The sequence below is a fragment of the Triturus cristatus genome, chromosome 1_2 (assembly GCF_964204655.1).
Source record: "Triturus cristatus chromosome 1_2, aTriCri1.1, whole genome shotgun sequence".
Classification (NCBI taxonomy): domain Eukaryota; kingdom Metazoa; phylum Chordata; class Amphibia; order Caudata; family Salamandridae; genus Triturus; species Triturus cristatus.
The window spans coordinates 117,728,171-117,745,226 of NC_140580.1; the positions used below are offsets into that span (position 1 = coordinate 117,728,171).

General features: G+C 47.1%; 1 protein-coding gene across 1 annotated transcript in view; it reads right to left on the reverse strand.

Annotated features, from left to right (window-relative positions):
• The window catches only part of LOC146866925 (lysine-specific demethylase 5B-like), a 717,572-nt gene that overhangs the window by 613,864 nt on the left and 86,652 nt on the right, over positions 1 to 17,056 (reverse strand). The window contains exon 2 of the mRNA XM_085618314.1: positions 11,519 to 11,607. Coding sequence (XP_085474440.1) covers positions 11,519 to 11,607 — 89 coding nt within the window. The remainder of the gene's footprint in view (positions 1 to 11,518; positions 11,608 to 17,056) is intronic.

The following is a 17,056-nucleotide window of genomic DNA, read 5'->3' on the forward strand; positions in this document are numbered from 1 at the left end:
TGTAATTAGGATCTTCAGGGGCAGGTCTATATTTCTTTTCTATCCTTGGATTAAGAACCCTGGCACGGACAAGGTCTTTAAATACCTCGGGCGTGTTTTATGACTCCCTTAATCATGGGCAGAATTTGTACAGACATTTGAGATTGTTCAAAAGTATTGAATAGGAAGTCTTCTTCTGGTGCGTCGGAGTGCATTGTGACGCCGTGGTAAAGTGCCGCTCTATTTAATAACTGGCCAAAGCCCAGGTGATTGTCTGGAGGCAATGGTTTGGAGGGATATGGCTGAGGGTCAGGCATGTCTGGTAGAGGGAAGGCCCAATCATCCAGTGGTGAGGTATCTGGATCCGTGAACGGATCATTAGGGTCACCCCCACCCCCTAGGTCATCATCATCATCATCCTGTGGAGGTTGGTGTATGTGATGGAGAGGGTATAGGTAAGGGTGGTGTAGGCAGAGGGGGTGGGTTAGAAGGCAGTATAGGAGAGGAAGGGGGCATAGGCGGTGTTGCAGAGTCCTTCCTGTTTATAGGAACTGGGGCAGGTGGTGTGTCCAGTTTCCGTTTTTTACATGGCACCGTGGTGACATGTCCAGTCTTTGGGTTAATATAAATCTTTTTCTACCTTGGGTCGATGGGATCTGGATGAAAAACGTATTGCTCCTCAGGAACAGTCTTTGGTGCCGATTTTTTCGGTTCCGATAGAGGTTTTGGTTGATCGGTGGAGTTTTTGGCTTTAGGAGGTGTGTGAGAGTCCTTAGCCGTTGGTTTCGGAGCCGAAGTTGTATCTGTAGGCTTGGGAACCTTCTGTGCCGGTTTATCTATTGGCCTTGGTGTTTTCGGGGCTGACGGCACCGGAGCCGATTTCGGTGCCGAGTGGTCTTTTGTCTTCGGTGCCGAAGGTGCCGGTTGAACAATGACATGCGGTTTGCTCGGTCCCGAGCTACCGGAAGGCTTATGTTTCTTCGGAGCCGAGCCCGGAGGTGGGGCTTCTGAAGGATGTTTTCGGTCTCGACTGGGGTCAGCAGGCGAAGTCTTGACCAATGCCTTTGGTTTTGGAGGGGTTGGGGCAGGGGCAGTAGTACTCACATGTTGCCTAGGAGTGATGGGGTTGTCTGAGTCGTCTGCTTCGGAGATTATTTGTAGATCTTCGGAATCTTCTTCTGGGACATCGGGGCCTTCATCAAAGATGTCCTCTGGTTCCGGAGCTTGTCTCTGTGCCATGATGCGTCTTCGAGCCCTTCGATCTCGGATGGTCTTATTGGATCGAAAGGATGCGCAGGCTGGACCGCTGGACTCGTCATGTTCAGGTGATAGGCACAGGTTGCAGACTTTGTGGTGGTCACTGTACGGAAATTTTGCTCCACACTGGCATTTTATGAAAGGCGTCCTTTCCATGAGCCGTAGGCCTCAAGGCGAGGATAGGCCCAGCTGCCCGCGTCGACGTCCGGAATCGAGCCGATGAAATCGATGTCGTGAATGAAGGTGCTTCGAAAAGCTTGGAATTGAAATTTCCAACCGGATCGGAAAAGTTGCATCCGAACCCAATGGCAGAAAAAAACAATCCAACGATGAAGTTGATGCCCATGCGCACGGTCATCCAAGGGAGGAGTCACCTATCTCGTGACCACAAAGACTTCTTCCGAAGACAACAACAACCTGCAAGCATCCGAGCTCAACACCAGATGGCGATCTACTATCCTAGTGTGTGATCTGCAGCTCATATGCCTCAAACACTACATTTATCTAAATGGGCATATGTTAAAAATATGGCATGGATCCGGCCCTCCACGAAAGACTTTGGAGACCCTGATCTAGACCCTTCAGTTCTCACATTGTACACTAACCAAACACAACCAGTCAGAATGGTTCCATGTGATTTATTTGAAGGGGGGGAAAAAGTAATGGTAACCATAGGCAATTAATCTTGTAGTCCCATTATTGTATGTACAGTAATTTCAAAACATTTTGCATAAACTACGGTAATGCTCCGAGTTTCCTTTCTTTTTGTTTTTATCTGCTGCGGATACTCTTCATCTACCAATTTCTTTAGCCCTCACTTTTTGACCTAAATCTAACCATTTTGCTAATCTCATCGCCAACCTCCATTCTGTTTCCTTTTTCCTGTCTCCTTAACTCGCCATCCCATTTTAATTTCCACTCCCAACATGTGTGCCAATGCACACACATTTCTTTGCAATATTTGCAGGATTGGTTCTATTCTCACTGTCAGATCACAAATTCTCATGCTCCTATATTGTTGCTGTAAAGATTATAGTTGTTTTCTTGCCGGTTGTGAGAAGTTGGCCTGATATATGCTGTCCACTAGTTATAGTGGGCACCCTGTATCAGTCCAAACATCCCCTTATGGTGATAGGTTAAAGACAACCTTTATTGAAAGCTATCCTAGTGGTAGCTATGGAGAGCAGCCTTCAGGCTAAGTCTTGAAGGAACGTAAAGCAGCTTGTTTTACCAGTCTATAATCTCTTGAATGACCAAATGAAAGGACAACCACACCAGGTATATATTTAAAATACATGTATTTAAGATAAAACACACCCCTCTAGTCTCTTTATGAGGCTGGAGTTCGAAGTACTTAAGTTACAAGTCAGTGTTCAACAGTAAAAGCACAAATACACGTTTGGGCCCTAGGGGCGCACCAAACCATAGACCAATAAAGTGGTATGAGAACCACGACTGAACTAGACACAAAGCCTAGGGCCTGTAGAAGTGCTTGGACCACAAAGAACCACCCAAGGTAGTGACACAGGGGACCCACAGGGGACACGGGCAGTGTGAGAACACAGCCGCAAATCGCCATTAACTTCTATGGGGAACATCGCGGTTGGAAATTGAGAGTTTAAGGACACTTAGAGGATGACTACAAGCCAACCCTTTTGGACTTAGAGGTGTCTAGGGCAAACACCCACGGGAGCACAAGAGTACTCGAGTTACCTCACCCAGGGAAGCCGGGTACATAGGTGTCTTTTGGTGTCGGGTCGCGTCGCTGTTTTCAATGGAAGCTGGCAAAGAAGTGCTGCTGCCGTGAAGAGAAGTGTCTGAAGAGATCCAAGCCTGGATCGAGGATGGAAGGAACCTGAAAGCAGAGGGGACAGAGTCTGGATCACTTACCAGTGACCAGGGGCACGATAGTCCAATGCCCACAGATGTCGGGTGCTTCAGGTGAGTTGACAGGTGTCTTGACTCTTCAGCCACGAGGTCCAGGAGGCGTCGACGGCGACCAGGAGCTGGATTCGAGCTGTCCCACGAAGTCTGTTGAGTGCTGCAGTGTCGGCGACCAGGATGGACCCAGCAAGCCTTGGCAACGGCAAGTCAGGTGGAAATAGAAGAAGGACGTCGGTGTAGACCAGCAAGGTCTGGGGGATTCACCCAGCGAGGGTAAGTCGGGGCACGTCTGGAGCAACCAGGAAAGCCCAATCAGAACAGGAGTCGCCGTTGGTAGGGACCCACTAGTCAACGGGCCAGCGATCGCGAAGGAGCCTCGAGCGGTCGCACTTGAAACTGGCCCACGGGTCACTCGTGGAGTGGAGGCCAGAGATCTTCGGTGCAGGAGGTGCTCAAGGCTGGGGCTACTCGGAGCCCAAAGCACATCTTCGAGGAAAGCAGGAAGATGATGGATCGGCAAAAGATCACGGTGTCCAGGGGTCACAGTTCCACGTCACCCACGATAGCCACAGGCCTCCGCTTTGCTGGTAGCCTCTGGAAAGTCTGGAAATACACCTCTGGTGATGCAAAGACTTCGGCGTCCGGCGGGAGCTTCAGAGTTGCAGACCGGCCAGTTGCTTGTTTGGTGCCTGCCAAGCAAGGGAGTCACTTCTTGACCCCAAGGGAGATTTCTTCAGACTTCTAGCGAAAATAGAAAGTCGAAGGTCCAGGATATATGTTGCAGAGTTTCGACCTGGGTAATCTAAAGTCTCAAGGACTGGGTTTCCATACTTATACTAAGTTTGGGGGTTGGACATACTCTACGGACCCACCTATGGGAGGGTTTGGAAAGAGGGGTGGTTACACCCATTTCCTTTGTCCAGTTTCGCGCCAGAGCAGGGGCAGTTAGCCCCTGCAAACGGTATGAACTGGACTCTGCACAGGGACACCAAGTGTGCCCCCAGTGCAGGACTTCAAAGCACCAGAGTGTGCTCCCGCCCAGCCCCAATACACATCTGCCTGTCTGGGAAGGTGGTTACATCTGCCTGTCTGGGGAGGTGGTTACACCTCCCTGGGACAGGAATCCTATTGTCCAGGCCTCCCCTGCCGGAGTTTCGGTCAGCAGCAGGAGGCCAGACCCGTGTCTGTGGCAGTGGCATCCATTTTGTGATGACAGGGCTTTAGAAAGTCTTTACCGGGTAGACCAGTGTGAACATGTCTCTCCCTCTAGAAGGGTGGAATGCTCCCCCGCTGCCAGAACTGGTGGGTGGGGGGGGGGGTAGTATACCAAAGTGTTTGACACCAAACACGACATGTTTCCGTGCAGCCAGTCCAAAGTTAACATTTACCGCGAGGTTATAATGCACTTAAGAGTATATGGTCAGGCTGCACCACAAACAGCATCAGAGGAGGTACTCCGAACGCTGCAGATGGGCTCTGCTCATGCAGGGGCATCCGCTCACATAAAAACCAAGCACTCTGCCTTCAGGATTGTTAAGGCCTGCCATAGGAGTGACTTATAGGTTTTGTGTGTGTGTGCAATGGTAGTGATATAGGTAGCCTATGCCACAGTAAGGGGTGCATGCACTACCTTACCCAGGCTGCAGTAGCAGACCTGTGGTGTCATTATGGAGTGCTTCCCAGGGGTGGCATAATACATGCTTCAGCCCCTGGTAGGCCTCTGAGGTACCTATGCCCTAGGTACATAGTATACCATATACTAGGGGCTTATAAGGCACTCCAGAATCCAATTAGGAATGTACCCAATGTACATGCAAACCATTTTAGAGAGGAAGCAGCTAGGCTGGGGTCCTGATTAGCAGGGCCACGGCCAGACTAAGGTCGAAAAACAGTGAAACACCAGCAAAAAGTGGGGGTACCCATGTGAAGCAGATACTACTCTCCTACACCGGTGCTCACCAAGTACATGCCCTTCAACACCTCAACCAATCTATAAATCAGTTGGTAACCTTATTTTTTCAAACTCTCTACTGCTTCTACTAATATTTCGACATACCTTGGTTCCCAATAGTTAGCGGTCTTTTTAAATTGTTTTTTCTATATTGCCTACAAATCATTTCATGGTCTTGACCTTTCTAATCTTAGTAACAGTCACAGCCCCAGGCGGAAGTTTAATTTACTCACACAGCACCTTATCTGACCTTTGCCCTCCTTGTGCCATTCTTATTTGAGTTAAATCTCTACATGTTCCCAAGCTTTGGAAAAGTCTCTGTAGGAAAGTGGGTTTTTGTTGCAGTAACTCACCCACTTTTTGCCAGATTTCTGATGTACATTGACTTGATGTGCCCTAAGTCCCTGCCAATCAGGTACCCAGACACTGTGTTCTTTCCCCACAATTGTACCTTTGTACCTACAATTGGCACATCTCTGGCGACAAGTAAGCCCCTTGTAAAAGGTACCATGGGTACCAAGTGCACTGAGACCATCAAAGGCCTTTAAGGACTGCAGCACCTACTGTGTCACCCTTAGAGCCCTTGCACCTTAACACCCACACATTGCCATTGCAGGCTGTGTGTTATGGTGCAGAGAAAAGTGAAGATTCGACGTGGCCCACATCCCTGTGTGCCATGCCTGCAACCCACTGCCTGTGGCCTAGGTAAATGCTAAAAAACAGAAAATGAATGGCGGAATGCTGAATTAACATTCACCCCCAGTCACAGATCTGGGTTAAATCCATCTTTTTTTGCACGGCACATGTGAGAAAGTGCCATCTTTCTTGCATGGTATGCCTCCACTTTTTGCTGAATTTCTGAATGTACTTTGAGTGTGCCAATCAGGTGCCCAGGGCCTATGTTCCTTCCCTAAAAACCTAAAACTCAAATTGGCAAACCCTGGCCACATGTCAGCCTCTGGTAAATGGTACCCAGGGCCTTGTGACCAGGGTATCAAACTTCTCAGCACATTAAACCCGCACTGATGCCAGTGTGGGATTTAATGTACCAAGCACCCCAGAGGGCATCTTAGAGATGCCCCCTGAAACCTAACCTACAATCCACGTCTGGTCTGAGAGGCTGCCTAGGCTGCCTAGGCTGCCACACAGCAGACATGTTGCTGGACCCCTGGGTAGGAGAGCCCCTGCTCTCCTGGGCCTGCAACAATGCACATCCTGGGCGAGGTGCTAGATCTCCTCCCACAGGATGGGTAGGGGGAAGCTTCAAAGGCATGCCGCCTCTGTGAGCTTCCCCAGCTTGGCCGGAAACCCCAAATAAGGACAGGGGATGTGCCAGTCTGCCAACCCCACCCCTCAGGTGGGGGAGGCGAGGAGAAGCACATCTCCAGGCTCTCGCCATCTTGAAGATGGGGAGCCCTGCCCAATCAGGACTAGGCTACTGCCCCCCCTCCCACAGGAGAGAGGCAGGATAGGGGGGGAGTACCCACCCCAGGACAAGGAACCATTGGTCCCTGCCCTTCACCTACCTGTAACGCCCCTAAATTTAGTATTTAGGGGCACCCTGAACCTTCCTTCCCCAGATTCCAGATTCCGAAATACAAAGAAGAAAGAAGGCCTGCCCTGCAGTTGGTAAGAAGAGGAAGACACCAACTGCTTTGGCCCCAGCCCTACTGGCCTGTCGACCCTCGAACCTGCTCCAACCCGGCATCTCTTGTGGCCAGCAACCTCACAAACCCCGGAGGACCTGGCTACCTTTTGGCTCTAAGCTCCTGGGACTCCCATGAGTACAGGCTCTACTCAAAATCTGCTTCTAATCCCTGGCATCAGCCCGGAACCGCGAACCCTTCAAACACTGCACCCGCCAAGACTGGCCTGAGCCGGAGTGAACAAAGACCACAAGGACAATCCCACAGCGACTGTGACCCCGAGTCCGGCACCCAAGGACTTCCCTCGACGCGCCTGACGACGCCTGCAGCCTCAGAACCAGGTGCCCCCCCAACCGCGATCAACAGGGGGTAAGATTTCCCGACACCAAAAGGCACCCCTGCACCCGGCGCCCCCTGTGCCCAACTCCGGGGTACCTACCTATCCTCCAACTACCCAACTTACCTCTCGAAGTGGTGGTGGCACCTGAAGAATCTTCGTCCCCGAGCTTACAGTTTTTTTCTAAACCGGAGCTTTCCCATTGAAATCAATTGAGCGCCCTTAGGTTCAAAAGCACCCTGCACCCAGCCCTCGAGTGGCCCTGGCAGTGTAACCTCTGCACCTATCTACTTCCCCATTTACCCTGAGCAAGTGACCAGGAGCCCAGCTCCCACAGCCGCATGGCCTGCTAGTCAGCAGCCACCAACCAAGGTCCCCCTGCCTCCCATAGGATAACATTGGGCCTAACTCTCTCTGCACCCGGCTGCCACTGTGCCGCTGAGGGTGCAACAACTGTACCTACCTGACCCTGGGGCACCCGAGTCTATGCCCAGAACCCTAACTCTGCCAGTCGAGTACTTACCTTAAAGCCGATAACTCAATTTTCTCCGTAGGGTAACATTGACTGTTTTTTCCTGAAATTTCTTTTAAGTGTGGACTTTTCAAAACTTAAAATATTCACCAAAAATCAGCCGAGTAACTAAAACGAAAATACTCACCTGCTATTAGGTGAGCTTCCAGTGCTGGACCTTGGTACTGTTCTTTGTGGTCTATGGAACGGAATGGTCGTAATGTATCTATTACACTGAAGTCTATAATGCACACCGCTGAGATCTCTGTATTGTTTTCTATTTCAATCATAAACAATACATTTTTTTTTTTTAAGTGTCGATTTTTGCAAACTTTAAATATTCTTTAAAAATCGTATAAATTGTGAAAACGTAATTACTTACTTGTTTTGGATAAAGGTCCCAGTACTGAGTCTAGGCACCCAGTACTGGATTACAAATGTAACGAGAACATACTATACCTGCAACTTGAATTTTCTTCCATAGGGAATCATTGACTGTTTTCTATGAAATATTTTCTAAAGTGTCAACTTTTGAATTAGCAAAATATTGTCCAACAATCATAACAGTAACTAAGTCGACTTTTATCACTTCTTTCTAAGTACTGTCCCAGGACTGAATCTAGGATCCAGTCCTGGAATCACAAAAGTAATCCTAAAAGTAATCTATTGCAAATAACTTGAAACTTCCATTGAACTCAATGCATTATTGTGTTTAAAATTGTGTTGCCTATTGCAACCACTTGTAACTTTCTACAAAAGCCAATTGCATATTGAAAAAGTATTTATATAAAGCATCTCATTCTGAGAAAGTATATTTTAATACCTATTGTTGGTTCTAAAATAAAACAAGAATATATTTTTTTATATATAAACCATTGGCCTAGAGTTCAGTTATTGAGTGTGTGAGACCATTTGCTGACTGAGTGTGTGCAACAACACTGTCCTCTGATACTGCCTTACTGCTCGACCAAGCTACCACTTTAAAGAGTAAGGTTATATCTAACTTTAGCCTCTGCCAAACCTCTGGGGACTGTGGACTCTGTACACCCTGTTCCTATTTGGGAACAGTATAAACAGAGCCACTTTCTCACAGCACACCATTATAGTTTAGACCCAGCCATATGCAAATCAGTCTTGACCCTGTCCCCCATGGGAACAGTCCAGCCCAAACTGGCAGGCCAGGTCTTCGCCCGACTAGAAACAAGCATCCTGGGACCAGTTTTGGGGGTAACACCCCTCTTCAGCCAGGCTAGCTTGAATCTGGTGGCGTAGAGAGCACAGGACCAACATCTGGGCATACCCTTCTCACCTAGAGCAACAAATCCAAAAAGAACGGATGATGGACGGAATGATGAATTAATCAAACTTTCACCCCCAGTCACAGATCTGTCTTAAATCCATTGTTTGTTTTGGACACCACACCATTCTAGTTTATGTAAGGCAGGGTGCACTAGACCACAGGTGAGAATACACTTGCATGAGCACTGTACCACTATAATGTCTAAGTCCATTCTTAGACCTTGTAAGTGCAGTGAAGCCATTAAGAGTATGTGGTCTGGGAGTTGGTCATTACAAACTCACCATCTCCATAATGGCTTTACTGAAACCGGATAAGTTTGGTAGCAAACTTCTTCGCAGATTACACCCACACTGATGCCAGTGTGGGATTCAATGTAAGATGCTCTCAGAGGGCATGTTAGAGATGCTCTCAGAGGGCATCTTAGAGATGCCCCCAGAAAAACGGCCAGCCCTGGTGTTTCCTGAATGGCTACCCACCATTTGTCACCACCAGACAGGTTTCAGGACCCCTGGGCAGAGGACCTCCGCTCTCTGGTTCCAGAAACAAAGTCCATCCTGGGAAGAGGTGTCATGCCTTCTCCACAAGAATGGGCTGGGTCCACAAAGCTCAAAGTTTCAAAGGACCGCCACCTTTGTTACCTGGCCCTGCCTTTTGCTGCCCCCAGAAACTGGCTCCCACCGGCTCTGACCCGCCACTTTGGGCCTGAGAATCAGCAGGGAAAACCAGTTAGGAAGAGGTGTGCCCACCTTTTGCCAACCCCACCCCTCAGGTGGGGGGAGACAAGGTGAAGCACACATCCCAGTCCCCTGCATCTTGAAGATGAGGGAACACAGCCAATTGGCGAGAGGCTCATGCCCGCCTCCACCCGGAGGCTAGCATAATAGGGGGTGTACTCACCCAAAGGAAGGGACCCATTGGTCACAACGTGCACACCACTGTAACGCCCTTAAATGTTGTATTTAGGGGCACCCTGAACCTTGCCTCTGTAGATTCCTGCAACCTACGAAGAAGGATGGAAGAAAACGCAAAACAGAGGAGACTAAAGAAGAAATGACTTGGCACCAGCGCTAATGGACCTTCTGCAATTTCCAGAGATCCTGCGCCAAAAGTTGACTTGTCCTGCAGCCAGCCACCTTCAAAACCACTGGGAGGACTGACTGCCTTCAACAAAGACCAGAACTCCACAAACAGCAGCTCTGCTCCAAAGAAAGACTAATCCTGCTGAGGACAAAGAAACCAGACACCTCGAACTGCCACTTCTCCAGTTGCCTACGGCTCCAGTACGAGTGGCCCACGGGTCCCAGTGAGATCCCCCAGCGCTCCAGAGTCCGGATCCACCATGTGTCGACCCCTCCAGGACCCCCTGACATTGCTTGCAGGCTCTGCACGGAGACCCCCCTCCCTCCCCATAAACCGCGAATGGCCCAGTAAGGTGAAAACCGACCTCAAAAGGCACCAATGCACCCTGAAGCCCCCCCAACTTACCTGCCTCACTGTTGGTTCCTCCCGGAAGACTTCCTGGACCAAGCCTACAGGCTAAATCCAAAACAGGCAACCTCCATGGGATTGCATTGGGCTCCCGACACCTAAGCCCGCTGCACCCAGAAGCCCATGCGCTGCTGGTGGTGTGGACACGGTGCCAACCTGTGACCCCCTTTGCTCTGACAACCCTAGGAGCTTGACTCCCAAGACAGAGTGGTCTGCTTGAGAGCAGCTCCCCCACAACTGGGGTGCCCCCTAGCCCAATTGGCTAACATTGGGCCCATGCACCCTGCACGCGGCAGCCCTAGTGCCGCTGGTGGTGCGATTTGAGTGCCTTCTTGAACCTTGGGGAACCTTGGTTATAACCCCAAAAAGCTATTCGTGCAGGACGTTTACTTACCTGCAAACCGATAACATTTTCTTCCATAGGAACCCACGTTAAGATTTTTTTCCCACAAATGTTCCGTGTTGAACTGCCTTTTGTATTGAAACCAAAGTAACTTTGCTTCGACCCCAAAATTGTCTTACTTACCTTTGTATTGTAGGACCCATGGCGTGATATCTAGGCATATCACGTTGAGTAGTTGATGTAACTAAATGGAAATCCAAAAGTACGCCAAATTTCCAATGTATGTTTGACTGTTTTAAAAGCAAATACAAACCTATGAAGATTCCAATTTCAACCACCATTGCATTTTCTTGTAAAGTTTTGCATCTGAATGCATGTTCTACTTGCCTGTTCTAAGTCCTGGTTCTAGAAATATATTATAAGTATACCTTTTTTTATATTTACCTAAGTGAATACAATAAACCCTTAACACACCCTCCTGATACGCCTAACTGCTCGACCACACTACCACAAATAGAGCTGTTAGTACTTACCTAATTTAGCCTCCGCTATACCTCTGGGGAACCCCCTGGACTCTGTGCACACTATACCTTACTTTGTCATAGCATAAACAGAGCCAGCTTCCTACACTCTCCTTATGTGCCCTTTTGCTGTGACGTCTCACAGAACATGTTAGCTTTCGCCGCATTTTTTCCCCTCAGCATCTCTTTAGCCAGTTACAAATATTCTACCCAACTATTGCACCATTAGCTTACAATTTGATTGCTGCTTTGGTGAAAGTTCTTGATAACAGATAAATGAAATGAAGTAATTTACACGTACCTCAGCCATTGTAAAGATCTTGTACATCTCAGGAAGAATAACTGGAGCAACATGAGGCATCTGGGTGTCTGTCACCTCACGGGTAAACTCTAGAACGAAAGGAAGGTTTTCAGCAAATGGTCACTGTATCGTCACTGTATAACAGTGAGTTGAAAAGAATAGATGAGTCGAGATTTGCATGAGAACATGTTCAGTGCCCTAAAAACAAACAGCAATGATCAATACAAGTTTTGGATTACAGACAGAAGACAGCCTTTCTAGTGGCCATAACCTAAGCCCATAGGGATAGCATGTTCCAGTAAGGAACAATAGAACACCTTCCATAAAGACAAAGTAGCAGGACTCGCCCTGGTTTCTTTCCAAAAGCAGTGTTTGATTTTCATGTAACAAACTAGTTCCTTTTCAACTTTCTTCCAAAATCATTCTACGTCAGATGAAAGGGATTTACATTCCCCTGGAAATAAAAGGGTTCTAAAACTCTGTCTAGACAAAACTAAAGACATCAGATAAACTGACCATCAATTTGTTACTTTTAGCTGTACAAGAAATGGATTAGCCAATGCAAAGCAGTCCATTTCTAAATGGATTGTTTTCTGTGTCTTATTATGTTACAGTAATGCCAAAAAGTCCTTGTCTGGTAGGCCAAGAACACATTCAACAAAGTGTAGAGCTGCTACTATAGCATTATTAAGACACACTGTCAATTACAGACCTATGAATGGAAGCCACTGGAGGTCCATACATACTTTCAGATGACATTTCTGTCTTGACATCGATTCCAGATCTAAATTTCAAGTGGACTAAGCCTCTGCGCATAATCTTTTTGGTTAGCTCCTCAAAACATTTTGCCCTTTGCATTAATTTCCACCTTGTTGAGGATGGACTTGATTTTCTACTTGGCAATCACTTAGCTGTGCTTCTAGTACTTTTTCAAGGTAATATTCATAATAGTCATAATAAACCCTCGCACCTCCCTGGAAGAAGGTAAGGAAAACAGCCTTCAGTTTATCCCAGGGTCCTTTCTCTCTGTAAAAAAACCAGAATTGGCTCAACTATCACCTACAGTAGCGATGGGATACCACAAACACCTCCTGTGCACTTGTTGTTTTTATTCTGGAGTTACTGTACCAAATACATATAAATGCATATAAATGTTTATTAAAAACGAACTCTAAGAAAAAATATTTTGAAATAAAATGCTATATTACAAACTTCAAAGACTTTATTCAGATGTGACATACATACATAAAAGTTACACAGCAAATGTCACAATTAAAAAATAACATATGATAAATAAGTAAAACTGAGATACATATCATTCAATAACATCATGGCAGTAGAACAATATTAGCAGTTGTTAGATAAAACAGAGAAAACCACTCCCTATAAACAATTCTGCCGAAAGATACCTAGAGCAACATTCCAATCAAAAAAACTCACAAACCTACATAGAATGTGCAGCAGAATAAAGAGAGCATAGTGCTACAGGCGCTCACAGCGATTTTTAAGAAAGATCAGACATGCATACCTATTTCGTGGTCTGACAACTGAAGTAAAAGAGTGAAGGCTAAGCTAACATGCCTAGTGTAGGGGGACCTCTTTTAGAAGTGGAATAAAAATGGTCTAAAACGTCATATGTTAACCCCTTCGGTGCTCATGACGGAACGGTTCCGTCATGAGCCACGGTTGAGCTGTGCTCATGACGGAACCGTTCCGTCATGACCACGCCCGCGCAAGATTCCGTCAGCACAGCGGCGGAATCTGCGCAGCATGGAAGGGGTTAAGTATCTATATGCCTAAATAACAATTTTAATAAGCATTTGTAAACCAATATATAAACTGTTCTGAAAAAACGAAACATTAACAAGGCCAATGGTTAGTCAAAAACATACAGTAGGCATAATTACCACCCGAAGGATTTTTTCAGTTCTTACAGCTGATTTAAAAAAGGTACTAACGCAGAAGCAGTTTATCCGCGCACGAAAGTCACGAGCAAGTTTTGCGACTTAGGGCTGGTGGTGGCTAAAAGAGAGATTACCCTACACTGGAAATCGAGAACTGGTCCCAGCTTTGCGAGGTGGAGAGCTACCTTCACAAAATGGGCGGGTAGCGGGAGTACGCTCAGGTTGCAGCTAGCGCTGCGGGGAAACGATGAAAAGGCGTTAGCCATGGCACATGCATGGGAAGCACTAGTGGTTGACCTCCGGGGGTGGGGCACAGAAGCGGAGGAGGGCACTGGAGCACTGGAGCAGCATGCAGCAGCGTAGCGGTGGAGAGGCAGCTGACGGATCACGCATGAGGGCGGGAGGGCTTCCCTTCTCCTTTCGGCTTGGCGCCTGACCATGGGGGTGGGGAGTAGCCCGCGGCCGCTCACACGGCTAATTACGAGACAGACTTATCCCGGTACCTGCGGTTATGGCACACGGACATGTGGGTGGGGGGAGGGAGTATTTGCATTGGGGAGTGTTGGGGGGCAGTGCATTGGTAGTTGGAAGTGGTCTACACTGTACTATGCAATGGTGTTTATTACTGGGAGAAGACCAAGGATATGCTGGTCGTTGCAGATGGCAATTGTAATTGAATTATGCAATAAAAATTGTTTTTGCAAAAAAAAAACGCAGAAGCAGGTTATGTAATATGTCATCTACATGTTAGGTCATACATTTTGTATTTGTATGGGATTTATAAAGCGCTGGAATCGCCCCTGAAGGAGTATCTCTGCGCTGCAAAAAAGGTGTACGACAGGTCTTAACAAGTTTCTTAAAGAGGAGGAGATTGGAGCACTTGCGTAGCTCCACGGGCAATGAATTCTGTTCGGAGTTTTCTATAGCGGGGGACGGCAAGGAGCCCTTTACCCTGTGAACGATGCGATCTGCCCAGGAGGTAGAACTTAAGTTTTTCCGCCAGGTAGCTCGGACTTCCACCATGAAGTGCCTTGTGGGCTAGGCAGCAAATTTTAAACTTAATTCTCTGGCGGATAAGAAGCCAGTGAAGCTGCCTCAGCAATGGTTGGGAAGAGGTTCTAGGAGGCATTTTAAGAGCCAGATGCACGGCAATGTTCTGAATCACCTGCATTCTACTTAGAAGGGATTCATTGGCCGATGTAAGGAGAGCTTTACAATAATCTAGCCGGCTAATGACCAGGGCCTGGATCAGGGTCCTGCGGACTAATAAGGGAAGACCTTTGGAACACCCTACGGAGAAGGCTCACAGTGTGATAGCAGGAGCCTGAGGTGGCCATAACTTGGTCTCTCATAGATAGAGAGTGGTCCAGACAGACCCCCTGGTTCTTAGCCATAAGCTGCGGGACAGGGGCAGGACCCAGCGTAGTAGGCCACCAGTCAGGGGACCAAATCGTTTGAGCAGTGCCAAATAGCAAGATCTCAGTTTTGGCAGCATTCAGCTGGAGGAAATTTTCTGTCATCCAACCAGATATTGCTTGCATGCCCTCGGCAAATAGATGTTTATTTGAGTCTTTGTCATTAGCAAAAGATAGGAGTACGTTGATACGGTCTGCATACGAATAGGGAGTGAATCCATGTTCTCCAATGATTTTAGCAAGATGGGCCACATACACATTAAACAGGTTGGGGCTGAGGCAAGAACCCTGGGGTACCCCTGGGTAAGCTTCAAGGTGCGTGAACGAAAGGGACCCAGGTTGATTGTTTGAGTGCGCTGGTCCAGAAAGCTTGCAAGCCACTTTAATGCCTGACCCTGCATACCAGTCTCTCTTAGTCTGTGAATGAGCTTCTAGTGAGAGACATTATCAAAGGTGGCTGTTAATTCCAGCAAAACTAGCAGCACTGCCTTGTTATCCAGTGTCAGTTTAATGTGGTCTGTAACACCTATAAGGGTAGTTTCAGTAGAATGATTAAATCTGAATCCAGGCTGGGACGGATCAAGGATGCCATGAGATTCAAGATATCCTATAAGCTTAGTGTTGATGTATCCTTGCGTCATTTTACTCATGAATGGAAGGAGATAAACAGGACAATGCATGACAATGCATACATTTTTTTAGAAAGAAAGTCTAAGAAAAATATTTTTAAATGAAATGCTACATTAGTCAATTTTCAACCATATATTTCAATCAATAACTTGATAAAGCACACAGCTGCTTCAAACAGAAGCATCCGAGCGCTCAAGCAGACAATGCAAGGATAGCCGTGGCATTATAAAAGCTAAACAGTGTCAAATAGGCAGGTTTTAAGTTGCCTTTTAAAGGTTACTGGAGACTCAGCCCAGAGCAGATTAGGTGGATGGATGTTCCATAATTTGGCCGCAAGTACAGTAATGGAGCTACCTCCATGGAGTGTCTTCAAGAAATTTGGGATCCGTAGGAAGCAGCTATTGTTGGATCAGAGTACCATCTCTGGAGTATATGAGGCCAGTCTGTTCGACAAGTAGCATTGGGCATCAATGGAGAGTTCTGAAATCCAGCGTCAGAGTTTTAAATTTAATGCTCTGTTCCACCAAGAGCCAGTGCAGATGTCTCAGATGTGGAGAGATGTGATAGCGGTGAAGGACTCTCCTAGCAAGTCTGGCCGCTGCATTCTGGATTAACGAATCAGATACGCAGGGAGACTAAGGTAGAGATTGTTAAAATAGTCCAGGCGAGAGGCAACTAAAGAATGAACTACAGTTTTTCTAGTTTCCTCAGGAACCAGATGAAGAAACATCTTTAAGATTTTAATCTTCATGAAGCAGACCAACGAGGTTTGATTAATTTGAGAGGCAAAGGAGAGCGTGGAATCGAAAATGATGCCAATATTTCCAGTTGAAGAGGTTGCATTTGGAGGAACGTTGGGTTCAGCAGGCCACCATAGGGAAGCCGGTCGGGGTCCAATCTGATTAAAATGCGGGACACTACATACCAGTGGCTTAGGTGATGAAAAAAGCGGGTGTTAATACACCCTTTGGGATCTGCCCTCCATAAAAGCTTTGACCAATAAAAGAGTCTTGCCCTGAATGTCAAGGTCGCTAAGTCTGTTCAAAAGGATGGAGTGTGATACTGTGATGAAGGCCACAGACAAATCAAGAAACGGCACAATAACAGGTGTTTTCTTGTCCAGATTTTCCCTGACAAACTCCTCCACCTCCAGGAGAGCAGTCTCCATGCAATATCCTGCATGGAAGTCTGACAGATTCGTGAAGGATGGAATTGGCGTCCACAAAAGTGCTCATTTGTTGATTAGCTAATTTACCTTAAAAAAGATTTACAGGAGCTGGGAGGAGAGATAGAGGCCTGTAATTGCCAAACACATCTGTGTCTGCAGCCTTAAGTCTGAAAACATGCAGCGGGCAAACATCATCCGGGGAGCCAGGCTTTCATTTTAGTATCTCCTTCAAAGAGCATTCTTCTGTTTACGTACTTTACTGTTCATGGGGTGGGGAATTGCGGAGGAATGAATCTGTACATATGTGATGTTCTGAGTGGCAATGGTGTGGATAACGTTAGATCTGATAAGACATAAGATACATTTGATTGTAAACGGCTGTGATTTACTGCAAATATCAATAAAAAAATTCACCAAAAAA